This window comes from Nannobrachium achirus, assembly GCF_963921795.1.
Source record: "Nannobrachium achirus genome assembly, chromosome: 12".
In the NCBI taxonomy this organism is placed as follows: Eukaryota; Metazoa; Chordata; class Actinopteri; order Myctophiformes; family Myctophidae; genus Nannobrachium; species Nannobrachium achirus.
The window spans coordinates 33,711,643-33,737,550 of NC_137832.1; the positions used below are offsets into that span (position 1 = coordinate 33,711,643).

General features: G+C 43.4%; 1 protein-coding gene across 1 annotated transcript; it reads left to right on the plus strand.

Annotated features, from left to right (window-relative positions):
- inpp5jb (inositol polyphosphate-5-phosphatase Jb) lies at positions 1-25,567 on the plus strand. The gene is made up of 13 exons (XM_080739198.1): positions 1-220; positions 11,386-11,885; positions 13,267-13,374; positions 13,676-13,784; positions 16,992-17,108; positions 21,432-21,607; positions 22,257-22,368; positions 23,379-23,488; positions 23,603-23,810; positions 24,174-24,311; positions 24,413-24,496; positions 24,587-24,691; positions 24,870-25,567. The coding sequence occupies exons 2-13, from the start codon at positions 11,398-11,400 to the stop codon at positions 25,200-25,202; spliced, it is 2,088 nt and encodes a 695-aa protein (XP_080595324.1). The 5' UTR covers positions 1-220; positions 11,386-11,397; the 3' UTR covers positions 25,203-25,567.
- The last annotated feature ends 341 nt before the right edge of the window (positions 25,568-25,908 follow it).

The following is a 25,908-nucleotide window of genomic DNA, read 5'->3' on the forward strand; positions in this document are numbered from 1 at the left end:
TCAGCCAGTAACCTGCTCACTGTGACAGCGTCAGTGTGGAGGAAGGCACTGGTAGGGGATGCCAATGGTTTCGTTTGGAAAGGGGCTGGTGGCAACTTCACTGTTGTGACATTTTCTAAACATTTCACCCTCATCCAAGAAGCTGAGCTGTGGTGGCTATACGGAATCCTTTTCATCCGCTGGACAGCAAGGTGTTCCATCAGTCATCTTCAAAACAGAGGTAACAATAAAGACAAATGCATGTATGTGGTGGTGTTAAATTATAGTCCTATAAAATGTCACGATTTGGAATATGTCGAAAGGAAACATGGCTGTGAACTATCTATGCAAATAACAACATGTCAGCTAAGGTAATTACGTGAATTACGTGACAGGAAGGTTGCTGCTCCCACTGTCTGCCTGCCTGCCTGCCTACAAGTCGCTATGACAGACTAATAAACAGAGTGGGTCATAAATCAACAGCAGGACATCCGACATTCGTACACACACTCTGTGTGTGTGTGTGTGTGTGTGTGTGTGTGTGTGTGTGTGTGTGTGTGTGTGTGTGTGTGTGTGTGTGTAGTATTTTATATGACGTGTTTTGTTTATGTCTTAAGACAGACAGGGCATCATTTGGTTGTAAGCTTGTGTGACTCAACATAATAATGTCCTTTATTTATCACAAGGAAGATGATAATGTAGTTGAATGGTATTGCATCTATTTTGACCCTTCCTAGTAGGCTACTGTAGCTACGTTAATGTCATTGAAGAGCGAGACATCTTTGTCAACAACAACAACAACTACATTTGCTACTAATGTCTACATTAGCAGCAGCATAGATGATGTATAGATTCTATATGGACATGGAGCAGTGAGTGAATGACCCCCAAATTAATTTGGTGGTTTGCTGATCTCTATTAAACGATTCTTTATTATTCTGTACCATGATATACTGCACAGTTCCATGATACCATGTGTTTTGGAGGTTGCTATGTGGAAATAATAGTCTGTACCTAATTTTACCATATATTTAATAAATAACATAACAATGCCATGCCACACATAACTGATACCTGTATTAGATGTACACACAGTCAGAGCCTTCTTTGCCCTATCTCTAGTGCGCATGCGGACGGACACACACACACACACACACACACACACACACAAACTGTCTCTCTCTCACACACGCACACACGCGCGCGCGCACACACACACACACACACACACACACACACACACACACACACACACACACACACACACACACACACACACACACACACACACACACACACACACACACTTGTCTGAGATAACATCTGATGGCAAAATACTGAATTAAATTGACCTTCATCTGTTTTCCACCAGAAACTGTCCTTGAAACAGGAGCATAAATAGGCCAGATACTTACTGCTGCTGTGCTGTCCTCATTCAGCTTGAGCTAACAGTCATTTTTTGAAGCTCATCACTAGCCATACATACATACATACATACATACATACATACATCCATCCATCCATCCATCCATCCATCCATCCATCCATACATACATACATACATACATACATACATACATACATACATACATACATACATACATACATACATACATACAATACAATACATCATCCATCCATCCATCCATACATACATACAGCAATACATCCACATCATACATGCACAGTTCTCCGGCTTCTGTAGGCCCTATCACCTAACAGGTCTGTCTAGAATAGATTGATGGCATGCCAACCCCACTCTTTCTCAATCTTTCTTTCTTTCGTGCACGCATGCAAGCACACACACAAACATAACTGTAAAGGTGACCACAACCTTCAAATGCACACAAAATATAATTGTCCTCTCTTCCATTTTCCATTTATTTTTTATTTTTTTGGCAGGTTCTTTGATAATCGTATCTGTCTTTACTAACACAACATCCGCCATAATATGGATGGCGAGAAGTTAACATCATCTGATGAAAAAAACTTTCTGAAGTGCTTTACGGCTGAGGGCAGTACAATTCCCTTACAAGGCGGTAATATAATCTGTTAGTTTGCTGTCAGTGGTGCCTCTGTACACAGCCTGTAGTGTAGCATCTTGTGCCCCATGGCAAATGTCTTCAGTCGCCTGTGAAAGAATCATGGCTTGTGTGCTTATGCCAGTTGATGTCCACAGTGATGTGGATTGGACTCCATTGCAATGCCTTCGATGTACAGATAGGTTCAGACAGCTGTCTCGGCTCCTCCTGAAGCACAGGAGGCGATATCTCTTTTGGTGTACATAAGGGTCTTGTCAGCAGAGCCGTCCATGGAAAGTTACTCATCATCTTTTTTTTTTGAGCGGTGGTAAACCGCTCCATAGAGTGGCTGTGTGTGTGTCTGTAGCCTTTTTCCTCAGCGTGTTGCCATAGTAAAACGTGTGTGTGTGTCTGTAGCCTTTTTCCTCAGCGTTTTGCCATAGTAAAACGTGTGTGTGTAGCATAGCCTGTACATCCTAGACTCAAATCCTAGTCTGAAGACGTTATGCAAGCACGACCACCGCTCACTTCACATTGGGTGTGATTTTTTAAGTTATGTTTTGGGGCTTTTATGCCTTTATTGATAGGACAGTAGACTGACAGGAAATGGGGAGAGAGATGGGAAGTCACACGCAACAAAGGTAGTCGGGAACGGGAATCGAACCAGTGACACGTTGTCAGGCTACATTGAGCCTATCTGACATGCACCTGGACCGGTAGGTCAGCGGGTGCCCCGCTTTTACTCATCATCTTTGACTTGGCACTATGGAGAGATTAATTGTGAAAGGGAGTGGTTCCACTCACCGTCATGGTAGATAATGATTGTTGATATCCTCTTGTGCAACTGTAGCCTAGCTGCAGCTAGACATCCCCCCGTTAAAAAAAGGAGGGGATATACTATAATACTTCAGTTAGTTAGCTGCATATATAGGCTGGCCCCAGGCTAGTGCAACTGCTCCACTCCCCCCCCCCTGCCCCCATGGTGACCTCTAGAGGTGTGAGAGAAGCCAAACTTGGCCTTGGCTCACTTAACTCTGTATCCTTTTCTATGCTCTGTGAAAGGAAGGAATAGTCATGATGAATGAACAGGAATGAAGAGTGGAGGGTGGAAAGCATGCTGAGCACAGTAATAAACTGGTTATGGGACAAGGGCACTGGTTAATTAGTTAGGAGGAGGCAGCCTGGGGTTGCTGGTTGTCAGGGTGACAGAGTCATGACAGGTTTGGAGGTTAAACATTTGCCCTGCACTCTCATGAAAACACAACACATTTGTTTCATCAAATCCTTTCACTCTTTCTCCCTATATAATGTGAGTGGAACCAGAACTTAAGTGCTGCTTGCTGTCAGCTTGTTCATGAGTGTTCCCTGTAAACAGTGGCCTTACTGTAATTGGTCCAGTTCATAAACTAACACACAGGATTTAGCTTTGCAGGAACCCAAGAAGGCTCTGGCTGAAATGGAATGAGAGCAGATTGGCCCACAGTATTCTGAACTAAGAGAATTGGGAATTCACTAATAAAATGCACAACTAGAATGCGTTGTACATTATATAGATGTAATGTTAATGTGTGAAGTTTAATCATTTCATTTGTTTTCCTTCACTGTCATCTCCACATTCTGTAGTCCTAGGAACTTCATACAGCTGCTTCAGCAGTTTCTGTCCTATACTGTAGCTCTCTCACACATTCTCTCACTCGGTCACTCTCTGCCTCCCTCCCTTCCTCCCTTATTTCCTCCGTGTCTCTCTCTCTCTCTCTCTCTCTCTCTCTCTCTCTCTCTCTCTCTCTCTCACTTGTACAGACACACAAAGCCACTACCACTGATAATGATCTATCTCTTGCTGTTGTGACAGCAGCCATTGGGACGTCACTAATTGCAACGGATGTGGTTGGCTGAAGGAAACAATACAGAACACGTCAGTGAGTGCACCACCACTGACCACTTCAAAGCACAGAAGAGATGTGGAGGGGAAATGAGTGACTGGACTGAGATTTTGGAGCGAGAGAGAGAGAGAGAGAAAGAGGGGGAGAAAGAGAGAGAAAGATGAAAGAAAAGTGGAGATAAGAGAGAGAAGAGGATTAAGGCTCAGGAAAACAGTGCCAGGGGGAAATGAGCGAGGATCAATTTGGAAAAGATACAGAGCCGTGACTGAATGTGTCTGTCTTGTCTAGCTCACTCTCTTCCCTCGTTTTGCACCCACCCACTCCCACGTGTGACAAGTCGCCCAGCCATCCTCCTCCCAGTCCTCCACAAAAATACCATACATGGACGCTGCACACTGTACACACACAGGCATGGCACCAAGCTATTGGTCCACAAATAGACCAGCATGTTACTAGCTGGGCACATGTGACCAGCGCTGTCCTCCCTAGATTCAGCAGCAATCCTTTTCTGCATGAAGGTCATGGCCCTGTCTTTTGAAGGTTACGTGAATATGTATGCAAGCTCTATTGTTTTCATCGCCTTCAGGGCTATCTCACTGCTGACATAATGTGCAGGTCTACAGAACATCCATAGCAAGAAGCAGTGTGATGTAGTAGACATGTTTGAACTATGGGTTAATGGTGTAATGGCATGATGAATTGGCTGGCCTGGGTTATTTCTTGGCTAGGGTTTTCCTGTCTATCCTCAAACACAATTCTTCCACCACCACTGACCAACTGATCTGGAGTTCTGGCCAAGGGTCGTGCACATCCCTGAATAAGAATCAACCAGGGGACCACTGTTGTGTTGGTTGGGGATATGGGCTAAGATTAGGGTTATTGGTAACACTTCTATGCATCCCATCTCTGTAATGCATTATAATCAGCTTATAAAACACTGTATAATTGTAGTTACCTGTAAGATGCCCTAAGGGCGAGAAGCGACCTAGCCCTAAAGGGGCGAGGTCGCGCACATGAGTGCGTGCACATGGGCGCGTGCACAAGGCTGCTTTGGCATGTATACTCTTCTGTTGAGCTGGTCGAGTCATCACTGTGATGTCAGAACAGGTCAGCTATATCGATATATGGAGTCCGTGAGGTCAGATGTAGAGGTATTGACCAGCTCCATATATGGAGATCTAGGTGATGATCCAGTCGTCTCCATGTATGGATATCCAGCGTTTGATGAGGTCAGTGTCGTGATCTTCATATATGGAGATCCAGGTGATGATAGTCAGTCTTCATCTGCAAATGAATTCTGTCTTGGCTATATATGGAGTGTCCATATATGGGCATTGCCAAATATGGACATTGTCAAATAAGGGCATTCCCAGATATACACTTAATATTATTGATCTAATATATGGGATCTCCATATATGGGCATAAAAGAGACAAGGACGGAATTAATTTGCAAGTGTGACTCGTGTCATGTCAACCACACTGGTTAGACTGAAACAACATGTCCCATATATGGGTTTAATATTGATGGGCATAAAATGGATTCTATTGTTGTGGTTGCCCTAACAGGGCATCATCTGGGAATCAGATGTACTGTAGATAAGAGGTCAGCTCCATGGAGATGATCCAGTCGTCTCCATGTATGGATATCAAGGGTTTGATGAGGTCAGTGTTGTGATCTTCATATATGGATATCCAGGTGATGATAGTCAGCAGTCTTGATTTGCAAATAAATTCTGTCTTGGCCATATGGAGCGTCCATATATGGGCATTGCCAAATATTGTCTTAGTTAATATTGCTGTATATCTCCATATGATTGCCAGAACAGGCTGTCTTGGTTATTGAGTCAACAATGTAATGTCACTACAGGTCAAGCTATAGACATTGAGGCGTTACTGACCCACTCACTCACGGACGGACAAGATCTGCCAGGTTTCATAGTAAACTGGTTTCATAGTAAACTGGTCGCAATAAGAACAAAAGAATAAAATACGCATAACCCTTTATAAGAAGAACTGTTTCTCAACCAATTGTTCATGGACACATGTTCTTAAATAATTACTGAAATAGTAAGCTAGTGAGCCTTGTGCCCATTGAGAGCATTGAGAGCCTGGAATCAGACCAATCCGCCAGTGCAAAGAATCCTTGGCGCAGTGACATAGTCTGGCTAAGCGAGGCTAAGTGAGCAGAGCCCTTTTGAGTGATGAGAATTTCTCTTACTTCCAGCCTTCTGTATTAAATTCATGTTAACTGATTTGTAACTTACTGTGCAACTGTGTTGCACAGTAAGTTGGACATCAACTGGCAACTGTGTAACTTACTGTAATGTATGAGTATCAGTATCAGTACACTTCCTCTTTGCCTCCCTTTTCTGTGGAAGTTCTTGATCTACTACTTCCCAGTAACTGCTGTCAACTATATTGACGTGTCATCTTAGGTCACCAGGTCACTGAGTGAACTGTTTCTCATGGCATGATTACAGGTGGTCCATGTCTGACTCTTCTTGACTATAATAGTGGAGTCTCATTTCTCATGTAACTTTTTGGCTTGAACCTTGCCCTATACAGTACATATTCTTCAGGAGTCAGGACTGGTATGCCAGCATGAAAATACTACTGTCACAGTGATACGTAGTTAAAAAAGATAAAATGCATTTAGTTTTTACTTTAATTCTGCCTGACAACTCAAGGGACTGTGAAGTTCTTCACTTTCCTACATTACTGAATGCATGATCAGGGACCACATGCAATACCTCCACGGACCACCAGTGGTCCACGGACCACCAGTTGAAAACCTCTGGTCTAGACCAATCAATCACAGGAGGTGAAAAATAGGGAAACACAATAACACTTACGGTATGTCTGCTCACTTATCGTATGTCTGGGGGGGATTTTGAAATGCAGTTGTTACAGATTACTGATTACTTAAAATTGTAGTAATAGTAAGTTTGATTGCTTCATCAAAGTAATGAAGGACAGAGCACAGAGGACATAGCTTTATCTTTATGGCTGTGCGCCTTGAAGTCTTGTTGAGAGCTTCCTTGACCTTTGCTCACAAGATGGAAAATGTGATAGGACTAGATTGTGGAAATATAATTTTGTAATCACATGATTAGTAACTGTAATTGTGCACGCTGTGCGTGCATTGTGTGTGTGTGTGTGTGTGTGTGTGTGTGTGTGTGTGTGTGTGTGTGTGTGTGTGTGTGTGTGTGTGTGTGTGTGTGTGCGTGTGCGTGTGCGTGTGCGTTTCACACTCACACTTCTTTCTTTATTTATTCAGGGGAGCCCATTGAGAGCAAGCTCTCTTTTTCAAGGACGCCCTGATCACAGCATATAAGACACAAGCAATGCAAAATAAACTAGAAGCAGTGCTCTTCCGAGCACAGGTCTCCACCAGGCCGTGCGTCCTGGTGGTGCTACTGTATAATAGGCCAATGTAAAAAGGGTGGCATATGTTCTTCACCTTAGATCTTTCATGGCAATCGGACGCTGCATGCATGATTTCAAGCATTGTGTTCCAAAAATGTGTTTTGCTAAAGTCTACCTGCTGGTGGCGCTATAACAGGACAATGTTAAAAAGGTAGCATTTGTTCCTTGACCTAGTGGGAATATGTGTGGCAAATGTCACGGTAATCGCAAGCTGCGTTGATGATTTGAGGCATTTTGTTCAAAAACGGAGCAATCCTGCAAACTTTGGAAGCTAATATTAGCCAATCAGGATGGAATGTGAAATATCAGACGGATCGGACTTGATCACATGACTATAGAGATACTGTGTACCGATTTGCATGATTTTTGGATAAAATCTCAAGGAGTAATATCCAAAAATGTGTTTTACATAAGTCGGCCCAAAGGTGGCGCTATAAAAGGCTGATGTGAAAAATGCAGGGCAAAGGTTTATCCTTAGCCTCTAGGGAGTGTGCTTACAAAGTTTGAAACTGATCGGTGGAGTTATAGGTAAAACCACAAATCGGGCTGTTATAGCGCCACCATGAGGTTGATAAAAAAAAATTAAGTGGCATTTCTTCCTCGGCCTAGTGGGAACGTGTGTGCGCGATTTCATGATAATTGCACTTTGCGTTTGTGATTTGAGGCATTTTGATCAAAACGGCTCAATCCCACAAACTTTGGAAGCCAATCTTAGCCAATCAGGATGGAATATGCAAAATCGGACAGATCCGTGTCAATCACATGACTGTCGAGATATTGCCTACCGATTTGTAGGATTTTTGGACAAAATCTGTAAGAGTAGTGCACAGAAATGTGTTTAGCAAACATCGGCCACTAGTTGGCGCTAGAAAAGGCCCATTTGAACAATTTAGGGCAGAGGTTCTAGATTGGCATCCAGGGAATGTGTGTGCTCACTTTGGCAGCGACCAGGCCAACGGCGACTGAGATTTGGCGCTCACAAACTGCGAGGACTCACGGACGCACGCACGCACGCACGGACGGACGGACGCACGGACGGACGGACACACGGACGGAGGGGAAAACATACTCTCCCTCAGCCTTCGGCTGGTGGAGACAATAACACAATAACACAACAGGCAATCGAATCACAGTATAACGTTACAGATGCAAAGAAAATTAAAAATATATATATATTGTTGTTACACAAAGCATGTATTGTACAGTCACCCTGCCCTCAAGAAGCACTTTACATATCTCAATAAGCCCTTTTGCAAATCCCGCCCCATTCTGCCCTGTTACTATGATAGGACATTTGACCCTGGGCAGATTGTTTTTATAGTGGCAGTGAATGGGATTTTTTTTTCCCTTCATAGCCTCATTACAGCTATATAAAGTACCAAAGGAAAAACATCTAGGTGATATTAATAAAAAGGGAAGACAAAGGTACAGTAGTTACATTGCAAAACAGGGGGTTTACCCGAAAATATATGTTTTAATTTGTTTAATCCCAGTGGGACAGAATCCTCTTTGCAGATTCTTTTATAGTGGTAGTGGATGGGATTTTTTTTCCCTTCATAGCCTCATTACAGCTATATAAAGTACCACAAAAAACACATCTACGTGATATTAATAAAAAGGGAAGAAAAAGGTACAGTAATTACATAGCAAAACAGTAGTTTTCCCCCCGAAAATAAATGTTTTAATTAGTTTAATCCTCTGGATCAGAAAGAGAATAGACCGCGCATTGCATCCTGGGTAGGAAGAGGACAGAACTATAATCCTAACCTCACATAATAGGCTGGCTTTTCGTAATTCTGCCCATTTAAAATATATGTACCCAATCGTGACTCTTAGACCATTGATATGGTCCATGTGAACTAGTTTGTTGAAGCTTATTCATTATGATGAGCGAGATCACGGCCGAGATCGCGGCCGTACCGGGCGATCGCCGTGTCGCGCACTGCGGACAGTTTTGAAAGCCACATTTAACATTCTCCACTGCACAAACTCCACCCCCGATAGCAAAAAGTGAATGTTTTTTTCTGGTTGGCCAGTCAGGGAGTCTCAGGGACCAATCAGAAGGCTGACAAACGGTCTATTGAGACCAATCAAACCAGTTTCAGAGAGTCCTGAAGTCTATCCCACTTGTGTGGAGCATAATACATGACGGCAGTCTTTCCTTGCTCACTGTTCATACTTGGTGTTGTTGTTAACTCCATGCTGAGAGTTGGTGTTCTGAGCTGTAATGAACAGACTGATCATCTCTGTGGTTACCAGCAGAGTGGCAAGTAGCTTGGGTATAATAGAGAGGCTGATAAGCTTTGTGTTTATTACATTTGTGCAGTTACAGTGAAGTGTAAGAAAGTTTGAATAACACAGTGAAGTAGTGAGTGCTGTGCACTGATTCCCTCCATCTTTGTCTCCACCAGCCGAAGGCATGGGGGAGAGTATGTTTTCCCCTCCGTCCGTCCGTGCGTCCGTCCGTCCGTGCGTCCTCGCAGTTTGTGAGCACCTAATCTCAGTCGCCGTTGGCCCGGTCGCTGCCAAAGTGAGCACACACATTCCCTGGATGCCAATCTAGAACCTCTGCCCTAAATTTTTCAAATGGGCCTTTTCTAGCGCCACCTAGTGGCCGATGTTTGCAAAACACATTTCTGTGCACTACTCTTACAGATTTTGTCCATAAATCCTACAAATCGGTAGGCAGTATCTCGACAGTCATGTGATCGACACAGATCTATCCGAATTTGCATATTCCATCCTGATTGGCTAAAATTGGCTTCCAAAGTTTGTAGGATTGAGCCGTTTTGAACAAAATGCCTCAAATCACAAACGCAAAGTGCAATTATCATGAAATCGCACACACACATTCCCACTAGGCCGAGGAAGAAATGCCACTTAATTTTTTTTAAATCAGCCTCATGGTGGCGCTATAACAGGCCGATTTGTGGTTTTACCTATAACTCCACCGATCAGTTTCAAACTTTGTAAGCGCACTCCCTAGAGGCTAAGGATAAACCTTTGCCCTGCATTTTTCACATCAGCCTTTTATAGCGCCACCTTTGGGCCGACTTGTGTAAAACGCATTTTTGGATATTACTCCTTGAGATTTTATCCAAAAATCACGCAAATCGGTACACAGTATCTCTATAGTCATGTGATCAAGTACGATCCGTCTGATATTTCATATTCCATCCTGATTGGCTAATATTAGCTTCCAAAGTTTGCAGGATTGCTCCGTTTTTGAACAAAATGCCTCAAATCATCAACCTTGCTTGCGATTACCGTGAAAATTGCCACACATATTCCCACTAGGTCAAGGAACAAATGCTACCTTTTTCACATTGGCTTGTTATAGCGCCACCAGCAGGTAGACTTTAGCAAAACATATTTTTGGAACAATGCTTCAAATCATGCATGCAGCGTCCGATTGCCATGAAATATCTAAGGTGAAGAACACATGCCACCCTTTTTACATTGGCCTATAATACAGTAGCACCACCAGGACGCACGGCCTGGTGGAGACCTGTGCTCGTTTTGACTTGCTATTGTTTCCCCTCCTTCAAACTTTTCAGGCCAAGGAAGAACTGCCACCCTGAATCTTCTAAATCACACTCATGGTGGCGCTATAACTGGCAAATTCATGTTTTGGCCTATAACTCATCAGGATCCTGATGAAAGATGAAGGAGAGTGCGCATGTTGATTTCTCCATTCAGTAGACCAAATTCAGATGGCACTTCAGTGCACATTTATAGCAAGAGTCTTCTCATCTTGCTGATGACTGAACCAACTTCATGATTATGATCAGTGGCAAACAAAAACGGAATTCCAGAGTTGATTCTATATGTTTTTTGTATATGTTTTTTGTCATATATCAAGGAAATAGCACAAATAATACCAGTAAGACGCCTCAGGGCGACAAGGGACCTCGCCCTAAAGGGCGGGTCGCGCCACAGTGATGTGGACATCAGGAATGTCTCCATATCTCCATATATGGGCATAAATGTGTGTATAAATATATTTATATATATATGCATATTTTGCCACATATCTCTGCCATTATAAATATGCCAATTGATTTCTCTACACAGATACTTTAGGAAATGGATCTAGGTGATAAGAGCCAAAGCCAGATACAAGCTGACAGCCAATCTGGAGCATCAGAAGTTTCAACAGCCACTGAAGTGCTGCCACCAGGTACAGAGGCACCAGCCAACAGTCCCGCTCCTGCCCAGCCTGCTGCTCCAGCTCGGCCCCGGCGGCCTCAGAGAGTCCCCAGGGTAGAGGACTCTGTGGATGTTTCTGAGCCCAAACCCGAGCCTACACCGGTGGCCAACGAGGACCAATCCGTTCCTGATGGGGCCGCGCCCAGTCGTTCCAAGTCCCCGCAACCTGCGGCGGCCAAACCCATAGGAGAGCCCACTGTGAAGGCTGGCCCTAAAGGCCCAGGCCACCATCCTGTAAGGGCCGCTTCAGTTCCACATCCGCAGCCTCCCAGGCCTCTGCCTTCCCACCTCACCTCCCATGCTCACAGGGCCTTCTCTGTGGCAGGTACTGCAGACACACCGCCCCAAACAGTGGAAGACTTCAGGCAAGTTCCATGTTCTATATTATGGCATATTATTTTGAAACAGACGTAGCGAAGAGCAAGACAGAAGTCTGTGTGTGATAAATTATGTTTTGAGTTTCACCACATTGTTTTACACTGCAGGCCTTGAGTTTCTCATGTCTCAATACCGGTATATGCATCTCAGACAGTTTCATTTCCAGACAACTGACATTGATTAATGTTGGAACAGAAAGTATGATATACTTAAATGTAATGGCTACATCCTAGTCATCTTTTCTTACAATTGTATCCTGGAGACTTTAATAGGCTTCTGGCTACAGGACCGTATACCAAAGACCAAATTCATTTTTTGCCCATTAACTTGTTGAATTCCAAGTAAACTGAGAAAGATTAAGTGTAGTAGTAGATGAGTGAATTTAGAGATTCAAGTGTCACACTGACCTATGAAGTCCTATTCCCACTGATTATGTTTATATTCATCTGATAGTCTCACAAATTGGTAAGAATAAAGATAATAATGTCGAAAATATACTTATTGAATATAGGATTTCAAAACTAGATCCCGAATTAACTGATATTTTTGAGTGAAACATCTTTTTCTATATCCATGCCAGGCAGGTTTATGACATCTGACTACATTGCCTATGCTTAGGGGTCTGCCCTACAGCTAAATAAATATATTAACCACTTTCACTCTGGCATCCCTATTTTGAGCATGTTGTTATACTGTACATTAGGCGGGCATTTAAAAAAATAGCAGCTCTACAAGCTCACAACATGTCACATTGAAATGCGTTCTGAGCTTGTAGATTGGCTGTTTGTGAAAATGATTAAGGCCACATACAAAGCACATTAAGTCTGTGCTTATCGTATGAAATGGACTATCTATCTACACTATACATTCCATAAGTCCTCCAGGATAACATCCTCAGACTCAGAATCACCTTTATTTACTCAGCAATTTATTTACACAAAATTTGACAGGATGTCAGTAGCTGCGTTTCCATAAGCCTTATCGAAAATAGGAAGCAAATTGTCAGAAATTCGAAGAGACCTCTGCGTCTGGAAGGTGGCCGATCTGCAAGCTCACAACGTGTCGTGGATGCGAGGTGCTGAGCCTGTGAGCTTGTAGACCGGTCACTTTTGGCACGCAACACGGTGTGTCGACAAAGTGTTAGCCAGGATTTACTTGGGTGATGTGACGGACGAGGCTTGCACTGCACACAGTGCACACAACAGCGCCGTAAAATAAACGGGTGCATCTCTCCATTCAGACATGCTGCCATTCAGACATCCCCCCATTCCGACACTAACCCTACACCTAACCCTAACCGGCTTTATGGAAGCGCCACTATTGACATATAGTTAAATCAAGGGATGCATTCACCTTCGACTTTCGCAGGTTACACTTGATCACTTGGAATGTGGGCTCGGCCATGCCACCTGATGACATCACCTCATTGCTTGGCTTGAATATCGGCGATGGAAACACAGATATGTACATCATCGGGTGAGTGTTTTGTTCATGTTGATGGCCAGCCAGCTGTTTCCTCAGAAAAGCCTGATATTCCATTAATGTTCATTCTCACTGTGGTCCATTTAACTGAAATACAGTGTTGAACTACAGTGATTCCGTAGAGCTACTTTCTTTGCAGTTCCCATTACTTTATCAATGCCTACTCTCTTTTTTCAATTTCCCTGTCAATGTTGACTGTATGTGTGTGTGTGTGTGTGTGTGTGTGTGTGTGTGTGTGTGTGTGTGTGTGTGTGCGTGTGCGTGTGCGTGTGTGTTTTTGTTGTTTTTCTTCAAGGTTACAAGAAGTGAACTCTATGATTAACAAACGGCTGAAAGATGTCCTCTTTACGGACCAGTGGAGCGAGGTCTGCATGGAGCGTCTCAGCCCCTTCGGTTATGTGCTGGTCAGTAATGGTTTGACTATACTAGTAGTACACAGTAGTACATAAATACATATTCAGAAATTAAAACTATTCACACATGAGTGTTGAATGAGTGAGCCTCGCTTTCTGCTGCTGTTTTGGTGCGTTTGGTTTTCAGAGCATGTGATTGTGTTATATAGACAGGCTGATTCTTTTTTTAAATCTATTATCTGCCACTGTTGAGCAAGCTCATGAGCAAGCTCACAACACGCAGCAGAATACTCCAACTGTATTGGTTGGTCAGGGGAATTTCACTTACATTTGATCGATTTAACATTCTGTCCATTCATGCCATTTGTGTGTGTGTGTGCGTGCATACACGTGTGTTCATATGTGTGTCTTTGTTGGAGACGGGAGTAGTGATTCAGAGAACATGAATCAGCTGTTGAGTGTGGAGAGGCAGAAAAGAATTGCTCCCTGAGTGCTGTGTTATTTTTGGATCGCATTGATAGGTCGTGTTGATGGACCTCTGACAGTGAGACTGATGCTGTCCTCCGGCTGTCTGTTGGCTTGCTTGACTAGCTTAAACCTTCTCATAATCAATGATGAGTGCGCCCTCCGTGACCTTTATATATATACTGTGTGTGTGTGTGTGTGTGTGTGTGTGTGTGTGTGTGTGTGTGTGTGTGTGTGTGTGTGTGTGTGTGTGTGTGTGTGTGTGTGTGTGTGTGTGTGTGTGTGTGTGTGTGTGTGTGTGTGTGTGTGTGTGTGGAGAGAGAGAGAGAGAGAGAGAGAGAGAGAGAGAGAGAGAGAATTCCCCTGACCAATACAGTTTACTCCAACAAAGTAGAACGATGAGTCATCTTAATGTCTTTATATATTTACTTTTTTTTATAGATATTCCATATGAGAAGAAAGTGGTCTATGTACAGTATGGTATGAATACTCATTATATAGGCCTATATATAGTCTACTCTCACTCCGTCCGTGAGGTAGTCTACTCACAAGATCTTTCATGTGTGTACTGTGCAAGTACAAACATACTAGAGTAGACCAGTGAGAATGTGCATGCACACACACACACGCACGCACGCACGCACGCACGCACGCACGCACGCACGCACGCACACACACACACACACACACACACACACACACACACACACACACACACACACACACACACACACACACACACACACACACACACACACACACACACACTTTTTTATGCTCATTTCTCATTCCACACACAAGAACAAATACCCTAGGTCAGTCTAGTTTATGGTTCAGTGGATGCTGTTACGCAACCATATCATCCAAATAGCCAGTGAGTATACAAACGAGAGGTCCTTCTCTCACGTGGGTGATGTGTGCCCCCATTTCTCACACACAGCGAGTGTGATTAGGCCTCCCAGCCCTGGGGTTGGGGGATGGGGTGTGATTTGAGCACCATAAATATCTGCCATGAACCTATGACATGTCCTCTCTTGTTTCTATGGCTGTCTCCTTGTACAGCCGAGTCATAACACTGCAAACACACGCACACATGCACATGCACACGCACACGCACGCACGCACGCACGCACGCACACACACACACACACACACACACACACAAGCACACACACACACACACACACACACACACACACACACACACACACTCGCATACATTATGTAACATGAAATACAAGACAAATGTCAAGGCTGTATAAAAGGAGAGACGGTCTGACTCAAAGCCAAACAAATGGATGCAGTGTGGGAATTGTTGTCATCCCCAGGACTGTCAATTCATACATCATGTTTCCTCCTTAAATGCACTTCCTGTTTAGACAGCAAGGGTGGACCGCTAGCTGTGGCCTCCTTTATGTTCAGCGCATCATGCAAAACAGCGGGCGAGCTGGGCCACAGCGTGCTGCAGGGCACAATGGAAATGCAAAAGAGAGAGATAGTGGGAGCGAGGGAGAGGGAGAGAGAGCTGAGATGGACAGGCAGTGTGCTGTGTTGCTCAGACTATTTGCTTATAGAAACATGGACTAGAGCTAACAACCAATGACAGACCTTTGGGTCCAATGCCTTTCTAGATTTTGGAGAACTACCAATAATTGATTTTTTTGCAGATATTTTGTAAAAACTAAAATAATGTAAATGTAAAAGGTCCAAAATGTACACAATGTTTACAATTCAGGCACTTCTTATCCAGTGGTAAATAACAAGGTAAAAAAGTACTCACATAAGTAGAGAGAACAATGAAGAAGCTTGGATACCGTAGGTAAACAATTAACCTAGAATCTAATCAACATGCTCACATTCTTAACATTTGTGGTCAAGAAAAATATTTTTTCAAGAACCAAACCAAGAGAACAAATAAACTCGAAAAGTGCAGTCCACGCAAACTTTGGAAGCCAATCAGAATGGAATATGAAGAAAGAAAACTGACAGATACATCTTGATCACATGACTTGAGGGAGGTGTACAAATTTGTGTGGGTTTTGGACAAAATCTGTAGGAGTTGTAGCAAAAAGAAATAGGCATGGCTTATATGGAGTGTTGAAGAGACGAGTCTTCAGACTAAAAGTAAATTGGGAGTGAGTCTGCAGTTCTGACTGCAGTGGGAAATTTATCCCACAATTGTACTTATTATATTTCTGTTTGCCTTTAGGCTTTTTAAGGCTTTTTTTGTACACAGCAGATATGATAAATAACGTAATTATACTAATAAATGTCATATTTAACAAGCATACTTTAATAACAATTTAATAGTAGAAATATAGCTTAAGCTTGCAATGTGTGGCGATGCAAGCTTGTAGAGTCATTTTATTGAACAACTTAACTATTAACAAATGTTCAAAAAAATAGCCAATCTAGATGTGAGCTTGTACAGCAGATCAGCTATTTTGGAATGTTTTTCCTAAACTACTACTACAGTACTACTACTACTATGCATATGCTGCATAATTGCCTTGTCAAAAAAAGTGAAATAATGGCCTATATATCGGCCTGACCAATATATCGGTCTGGCCCTAACACTGACCTCAGATAAACAGATGATCATTACTGAAGAGCCCCCTATTTTAATATTGCTTTATCAAGAATACACATAAAGTAGCAGCAGTCAAATTACTTACTTAACTACCTTCTATTCCTGTTCCCATGGTTCTTGTTATTCCTCTCTGTCTATTGTCATTCCTTCATTTTTGTCTCTGACAATGTTTGTCTCTATCATGTCCTATATCTGTTTCTCAGGTGACCTCCCAGAGGATGCAAGGTGTGTTGCTGCTGGTGTTTGCTAAATACTACCATCTGCCCTTCCTCCGAGAAGTCCAGACCGAAACCACCCGCACAGGCCTGGGGGGTTACTGGGTGAGATACCTACTGTCACCCTTTTCTTTAAACTGTTACTGAGCTATGCAAGGCATACACAGAGGGTTTGACAGAGGAGGGCTTTCTTGGTCAGCAACTTAATCAACAAACCTGCTAGATACAACCAGAAAGGTAATACTCTTTTATTTATTACTAGAGATTTGTGCCCCCTTCACCCGTTTTATAGTAAGATATTATTATGTCATGTGAAACTTGACTAATCATGGAGATTGGCCCATTTATTGTCTGGTTGGGCGAAATGTCATGTGAAGCTCACCAATCCCACAATCCTCAAGCTATATCAGACATATGCCCTTTTATGCCCATCTACGTGCATAGACGGCCTCTCTCGTGGCCCTTATATATGCCTTGATATTTTGACGTCATCCTTTGCCCCTCTCTGATTGGCTTCCGTGATTGGCTACGGGCTGGGACTTCTGACATGCGTTATCCTTTGCTAAGCGTATCTTTCTGCGATCTCAGGACATCTGTCGCTATTGATGGAGCTTTTTTTTACCTTTCTATTTCTCTTCCCGCTGACTGTTATGACATATATTTCCCTAGTTTATAGTTAGCTGTACTGTAACAGCATGGGTTGTCTTAGGACACCTTTACCCACTACTGTCAGGGATGTCTGCTACATCTAATGGCCAGAAGGTGGTGCTCTAATTGAATGGAATGAAGGGTTCCAACCATTGACTGCTGCAACACAATTTTGCTGTGTTGCTTCTCTGAATGCATTTGCTGCTGAAGTATAGGCTATCTACTGCAAAATCCAGAGTGAAACTGGATCCATATGGGTCACATCCACAGAATATGCACTGTGCACTGTGCAGTGTGCACCCTATTGCTAAGTGTCCAACGTGTATTGACAAAGATAGGCATCAGCAGTACATTCTGCAGATCTCTTTTTCTGTCTCAAGTAATTCAGTTGGTCAGAAGAATAGCAGAGGGAGCTGTGGGAGGAAATCTACAATCTCTTTCTGTCTTCACACTGAAAACCTCCTTAAATATTTATTCTGTGAATCATTCACTGGTCCCTGGTGTATGTGTACACTTCCTGTCTTCAGACACAGCTCTCCCATTGCAGCCATGGGGTCAGCCAGGTCACACGGCACTGAAACCACTCCTACATGCAAGACATCCTCTCTTAATGCCACATTTAATCACTCATTCATTCTCTTTTTTATTTTATATTACTAGAAGCTACCAGCGTCTAGTCGGCGACCTGGCCAACTCAGAACAATGTAAATAGGGAATGAATGCCCCGCCCTTTAATGCAAACCCCATTATACCTGTTTTTTACCTGGTCATAGGACCCGTTTTGACCATCTGTCTGCCTGTGTCCATTTATGCCCATATATGGAGATATTTGTATCTGTCTGTCTGTCTGTCGGCGTCCATTTTATGTCCATATATGGAGATCACTGCAGTTATAGTTCTGGGTCCATTTTATGCCCATGCATATATGGAGATATCTGTCTATCTGCGTCCATTTTATGCCCATATATGGAGTATCTGTCTGTGCCTCCAACTGTGTTGCAGACACAGTGCCGGTTCCCCCTTTAATGCAAACCTCATTATACCTGTTGTCATAGGACCCGTTTTGAACATCTGTTTGCCTGTGTCCATTTATGCCCATATATGGAGATATCTGTATCTGTCTGTCTGTCTGTCTGTCTGTCTGTCTGTCGGCGTCCATTTTATGTCCATATATGGAGATCACTGCAGTTATAGTTCTGGGTCCATTTTATGCCCATATATGGAGATATCTGTCTATCTGCGTCCATTTTATGCCCATATATGGAGTATCTGTCTGTGCCTCCAACTGTGTTGCAGACACAGTGCCGGTTCCCCCTTTAATGCAAACCTCATTATACCTGTTGTCATAGGACCCGTTTTGAACATCTGTTTGCCTGTGTCCATTTATGCCCATATATGGAGATATCTGTATCTGTCTGTCTGTCTGTCTGTCGGCGTCCATTTTATGTCCATATATGGAGATCACTGCAGTTATAGTTCTGGGTCCATTTTATGCCCATATATGGAGATATCTGTCTATCTGCGTCCATTTTATGCCCATATATGGAGTATCTGTCTGTGCCTCCAATCTGTCTGTCTGTCTGTCTGTCTGTCTGTCTGTCGGCGTCCATTTTATGTCCATATATGGAGATCACTGCAGTTATAGTTCTGGGTCCATTTTATGCCCATATATGGAGATATCTGTCTATCTGCGTCCATTTTATGCCCATATATGGAGTATCTGTCTGTGCCTCCAACTGTGTTGCAGACACAGTGCCGGTTCCCCCTTTAATGCAAACCTCATTATACCTGTTGTCATAGGACCCGTTTTGAACATCTGTTTGCCTGTGTCCATTTATGCCCATATATGGAGATATCTGTATCTGTCTGTCTGTCTGTCTGTCGGCGTCCATTTTATGTCCATATATGGAGATCACTGCAGTTATAGTTCTGGGTCCATTTTATGCCCATATATGGAGATATCTGTCTATCTGCGTCCATTTTATGCCCATATATGGAGTATCTGTCTGTGCCTCCAACTGTGTTGCAGACACAGTGCCGGTTCCCCCTTTAATGCAAACCTCATTATACCTGTTGTCATAGGACCCGTTTTGAACATCTGTTTGCCTGTGTCCCATTTTATGCCCATATATGGGGGCATTCATTTTATGCCCATATATGGAGAACGCGCGTGCCCGTGGGACGGAACGCGCGTGCCCGTGGGACGAACGGTTCTCGGAGATCTCTGAATCTGTCTGTCTGTGTCCCTTTATCCATTTTATGCCCATATATGGGGGCATTCATTTTATGCCCATATATGGAGAACGCGCGTGCCCGTGGGACGGAACGCGCGTGCCCGTGGGACGAACGGTTCTCATATGGGGGCATTCATTTTATGCCCATATGGAGAACGCGCGTGCCCGTGGGACGAACGGTTCTCGAGATACGTGGATTACCTACATACATACACACTCACAGAGATTTTTTGTTGACTCATGTGGCGTACGTTATGTCAGAGCCTTTTATGAAGTGATGTCACAATGAGTCAGAGCTTTCGCCGATTTCCTCAGAAACAGCCTGATGTCAACAATCAACCCCGCATAAGGAGATTCCGAACGTTTCGCGCCGGTTTGGGAAAACCGCGCGTCGGGTCGGGTCGAGACCCGGCACTGCACTCCGTGCCGTGGCCATATATGGGGGCATTCATTTTATGCCCATATATGGAGAACGCGCGTGCCCGTGGGACGGAACGCGCGTGCCCGTGGGACGAACGGTTCTCGGAGATCTCTGAATCTGTCTGTCTGTGTCCCTTTATCCATTTTATGCCCATATATGGGGGCATTCATTTACGCGGATTACAAACACACACACACACACGCAGAGACTTCTCGCATTTATAGATAGATAAGTAACATTCACAGAATACAGAATGGATGTAAGAAGTTGAACAAATGTATCATCAATAAAGAAAGAAGTAAAATAAAATAAAAATCACAAGAAGATACATGTACAGGGGTGCATACCACTTAGGCATGGATGCCTGCCGGACAACCTTTGCTGCGTGTCACTCCCCATCTCTCCCCCCATTTCCTGTCAGTCTACTGTCCTACCAATACAATCCCAAAACAAAATCTTTAAAAAAGATACATGTACAAACAACATACACACATCATTCTCTTTATTTAAAATGTATTTAATACAATCTGTGAATCCATTTGGTAAAAAGGTTTATTGATAACGTTACATGTTTAAGTCTTGAGAGATTATATTTAATATAATATGTGTATATAATCAGTAATAACCACATGCTAAATCAATATTTCAAAATAATCCTGTCTCTTTCCAGCCTTTGCACTCTGATGGTGAGTTCAAACCTGGATAGTTCGAGCTGTGCGTTTACATACAAAGTGAATGCAAAGACGAGACGACGAGCGCGGTGCGACCGGGCGCGAAAGCTCATAACGGGGCGGCGCGAACGACACGAATGGTCGCCTCGGTATCTTCGCCCCAACTGAAATCCAACTGAAGCGACCTTCGCTTCCCCCCGACTCCACCCATCGCGTCCTGACAGCCAATCAGCGCTGATGTTGTCCGTAGACACGGAAATGTTTTGGGTGTTGGGTTTTGGGCCTCAAAAAGTTTCCAGGTGTTTTACCTTGATTCTGACGTGACCTAATTAATTTCCAACACTGACCAGCGCGAGCGATTGAAGCGATATCTCTTCAGGTTTGAATGCACCATGACTCTCTTTATTATTATATCATCATTCCCTCTCCTTTCCTCTGTCTTTACTTTTTGTAGGGGAATAAAGGAGGAGTTAGTGCTCGCATGTCTGTGTTTGGTCACACCATCTGCTTCCTGAACTGCCACCTGCCGGCGCACATGGAGAACTCAGAGCAGCGTATGGAAGATTTCGAGAGTATCCTGCAGCAGCAGCAGTTTGAGAGCCATGCTGCCACGGGGGTGCTCGACCACGAGTGAGTCAGCAGCCTACACCAGTCTACACCAGTGGTTCTCAAAGTGGAGTCCCTGAGGGGGTTGCACTCCCCAGCAAAATTAGTTGATATAGCATTACATTGAAAATAGCTGACCTACAAGATCTGCATTTTTTTTTTTTTTTTTTGAAAGAAATTCCAAAAATCAGGAAACAATTTTGAATCATTTTGAACAAAACAACACAAATCTTCTTTTATGGGGTCTCTACAACATCTTTTCAGATGGGTGTCCGACGTCTTTGGCCAAATAAATCCACAGTGTTCATTTAAGAAAATAGACCCACAAGGGTCTAATTTTAAGATTTCTGGGTTGAATTAACATTAATTTTTTTCTGCCTCAGTGCCTCTCTCTCTCACATGGTCGCATACGTACGTGCACGCACGCGCACGCACGCACACACGCACGCACGCACACACACACACACACACACACACACACACACACACACACACACACACACACACACACATAAAACAATCATGTCTGCATATGCACACTCATTTGCATGCATGCACATGATTATGTATAATGTTTACTGGCATGTGTCATGTTTACTGGCACTTTCATTCATCTGTGGTGAGAAAATGTTAGAGGATGAATGTGGTTGCTATTACTGTACTGTTTTCACAGTGTGGTGTTCTGGTTTGGGGATTTGAATTTCCGCATTGATGACCTCGAAATGCAAGTGGTGAAGTCAGCCATTGATAACAACAAACTCTCCATGCTGTGGGAAAAGGATCAGGTAAAATAAATAGTTAGAAAGAAAACCCAACACAAAAACTGTTCAGACTTCTTGTTAGCATGTGTGTCATAATGCCTTGCCTATCTGGCTGGAAACGCATGTTGAACTGCATTCTACTCTGTCTATCCCGCGACCGAGTATTTCCCGGTGAATCTGTGCGCAAAGGTGGGGGCCGATGGCTAAGGAGGGTTGCGAGCTTATGAGAAACAACTAAAATAAGACCTTAAAACCTGGCGAAAACAGTTGCGTTCATTAGCGGAAGATGACGATAAAGGAAATCATTTAATGGAAAACATTAAATTAACTTCTGAAAAGCATACATGGCCTTAAAACATGGCAAAAACAGTTGCGTGCATTAGCGCAAGATTAGATGAGGATAAAGGAAATCATTAAATGGAAAACATTAAATTAACTTCTGAAAAGGCTTCACCCACCTCGAGTCTATAGCCTACTAAAAACTAGTGAACCGCGATCTTGCCACACGTGAATAATTGTGGTTGTAAACAATAACACAGACAATATAAATCCTTGTTGTGGGAAGAAAGGATATCATCATGGCCCCAAATACATTTTAAATATCTTGCAATTGGCGACGAGTCTCTTACTAAATCGGCAAGATTACATTACATAACATAATACATAAAAGCTAAGCTATATAACCTCTCCATCATCAGCAATAGTCAGTGGTTAGTGTCCCCCACACTCCCAAGCCCCCACCGTTGCGCACAGATTCACCGGGAAATACTCGGTTGCGTCTATCCCACCACACATTATTTTATATTATTCATTCATATGTATCTTATACCACCAGAGGGCAGACAATGATTGTTCTTGTGAGTAAGTAAAGAATATGTGAACGACTCCCCTGTGATTGTGACAGCAGTGTGTTCTAACCTAGCCTGGCGGGCCAGCTTCTTTCACACACTTCGTTTTGCACCGCCATGGGGTGGTTTTGTGCGGTCTGGTTTTTACCAGGCTAGTTCTAACCTATGTCACTGTCATCCCTGCAGCTGAACATGGCTAAGGATAGTGAGACTGTCCTGGAGGGATTCTTAGAAGGGCCGCTGAAATTCTCACCAACATACAAGTTTGATGTTGGGTCAGATACATATGATACAAGGTTGGTGAATGCAGATTGCTTTGTCTATCCACGCTGACACAACGTTTCATTGATATTTGCTGGTAAATGAGGGCATTTGGTTACTACTCTTCTTTCTCTCTCTTTCCTGCCCAGTGGTAAGAAACGTAAGCCAGCATGGACTGACAGGATCCTGTGGCGTTTGAGGGCCACAGCGCCTGCTGGCAACCAGCACACTGCAGGGAAGCGCAGCTCCATGTCGGGGCTGACCAGCGGAACCAAGGTGACACAGCACTGCTACCGTAGTCACATGGAATACACTGTCAGTGACCACAAGCCAGTCTACTCCATCTTCACCCTACAGGTGAGACATCCAGAAAGGGACTGTGTGATGTTGTAAACATGACTGTCTGACGTTTCAACCTTGGTAGATATAGGGCGGCATAGCTCACGGGTGGAGATACCGTCATTAGAGCACGAAGGGTTCCCAGATTGAATCCGGGCTCCTCCTGAGTTAATGTCGAAGAGTCCTTGAGCAAGACTCTGAACCCATAGTTGCTTCCGGTGAGCAGGTTGGTGCCTTGCATGGTTTCCTCTGCCATCGGTGTATGAATGTGTGAGTGAATGTAATGCATAATCTATGTAAAGTGCCTTGGATAAAAGCGCTATATAAATGCACCATTTGATTCTTTATTGATTTGATCGCCGTTGTAAATGTGCTCGTCAGTTCCCATACAAGGTGGACGTCCCACTGGTGACGCTCATGGTGGAGGATGAGTGGAATACTATTGAAGAGGCCAAAGCTACGTTCAAAACGACACCGAACTTTTCCCGCAGCTCTTGGGATTGGATTGGGTTGTACAAGGTAACTAGTCTTACTTTTACTGTATCTAGATTTGAATGCATTAACAATTTAATGTAAGAATCACGGTACATGCCAGCGATTTTTGATCTGTGATTTTCTAGGTGGGGTTCAAACACCACAAGGACTATGTTGGGTACATATGGGCCAAGCAAGATGAATCTGATATCCCTCGACAAGAACAGCAGGTAAGACTGGAGGAATGCAAGGTTTTCTTTTGTGGTAATTTTCTGTTGCATTTGATTAATCATGCCCCCTCTTATTGGCCTCTTTTCCAGGTGGCATTTACAGAGGAGGAGTTACCCAAGGGCTCAGGGGACTTTATCTTGGGTTACTATAGCAACAACATGAGCACAATTGTGGGCGTATCGGAGCCATTTCAGGTGATCATGATAATTAAGTTGTCCGTTTTCCTGTTCATGTCCACCTCCTCATAAATTTAGAACACCCTTATGAACCCAGCCGGCTATTTCCTCTAATCACATTTCATATTTCTTATTTCCCTCTGATATTTTGATCTCTCGTACTCATCTGCTTTTTCTACCTTGGTTTTTATTTCAGATCCAGCTTCCCTCCGCAGACCTTGAAGCTAGCGCTTCAGACAGCTCTGATTTCAGCTCTGAGGACGACAGTACTGTTGTCCTCATGAAAACCGGGTCCCGCAGTCCCAGCCCCGGAAGGGGGAAGCACCGCAGCCATCGTAGCCGCAGTCGTAGTTGCAGTCGCAGTCACAGTAGCAGCCCTGTGAAGTCCCAAATGAAAGGCCTAAACCTTGATGAAGCCTCCCCAACCACTGAGAACAATTCCACAATTTGTCCAGCAGAGGGCAGCTGCAGTCAGGAGTCTGCCCATATGGAGAAACCCAATGCTGAGGCTGGGAATTCAGGATTGTGATTTGTGATGCAGCAGGGACAACTTCTTCTTCACTCACAGGCCCCTCGTGGCCAGTCCTGTTTTATTTTTACATGCAATGTACTGTATGTTTAGGTTTTCAGTGAAAATATACAATTTATGTTGTTTTTTTTTGTTTTGTTTTTCAGGACTACAGTCAACAATCTGGTTTATTAAGGAGACTTACTCTGCCTTGAGTGTTTTTTCCTAAGCAATTAACTAAACACCCTCTTTTTTGTATACCTTCCCTTGTTTCGATCCTCCTATCTTCCCTTTTACATCTGTACCCTTTCAATGCATAGCACATATAGCACAGAAAGTTGCCACTTGGCTTGATAGCATCCTCAGATCAGATTGATGATCTAATGGTCTTGTGTACAAAATCCCAGTCAAAGTAATGTGGTCGATTAGTACTTTTCAAAAGCTGCATTCCTCACTCACATTCTACACATTTTGAAAATTCTTATTGGCATACCAAATGGCTGTATCAGCAGATACATGTGAGCATGAGAAAATGCTCTCACAAGATTTTTGACTTTACAGGCAGGGAACATTCCTTACAAATAGTTTCAAACCTGTCTTTAGTTCTTAAAACCTGTCTTACATTTCAAGTTTTCTTTTTCAGTTGTAGCCACTGCTAAATTAATGCAGTATCTGTCCGTCTGGTATGAAAAATATCCACTAGGACCAAAGTATTTGCTCAAGGTAG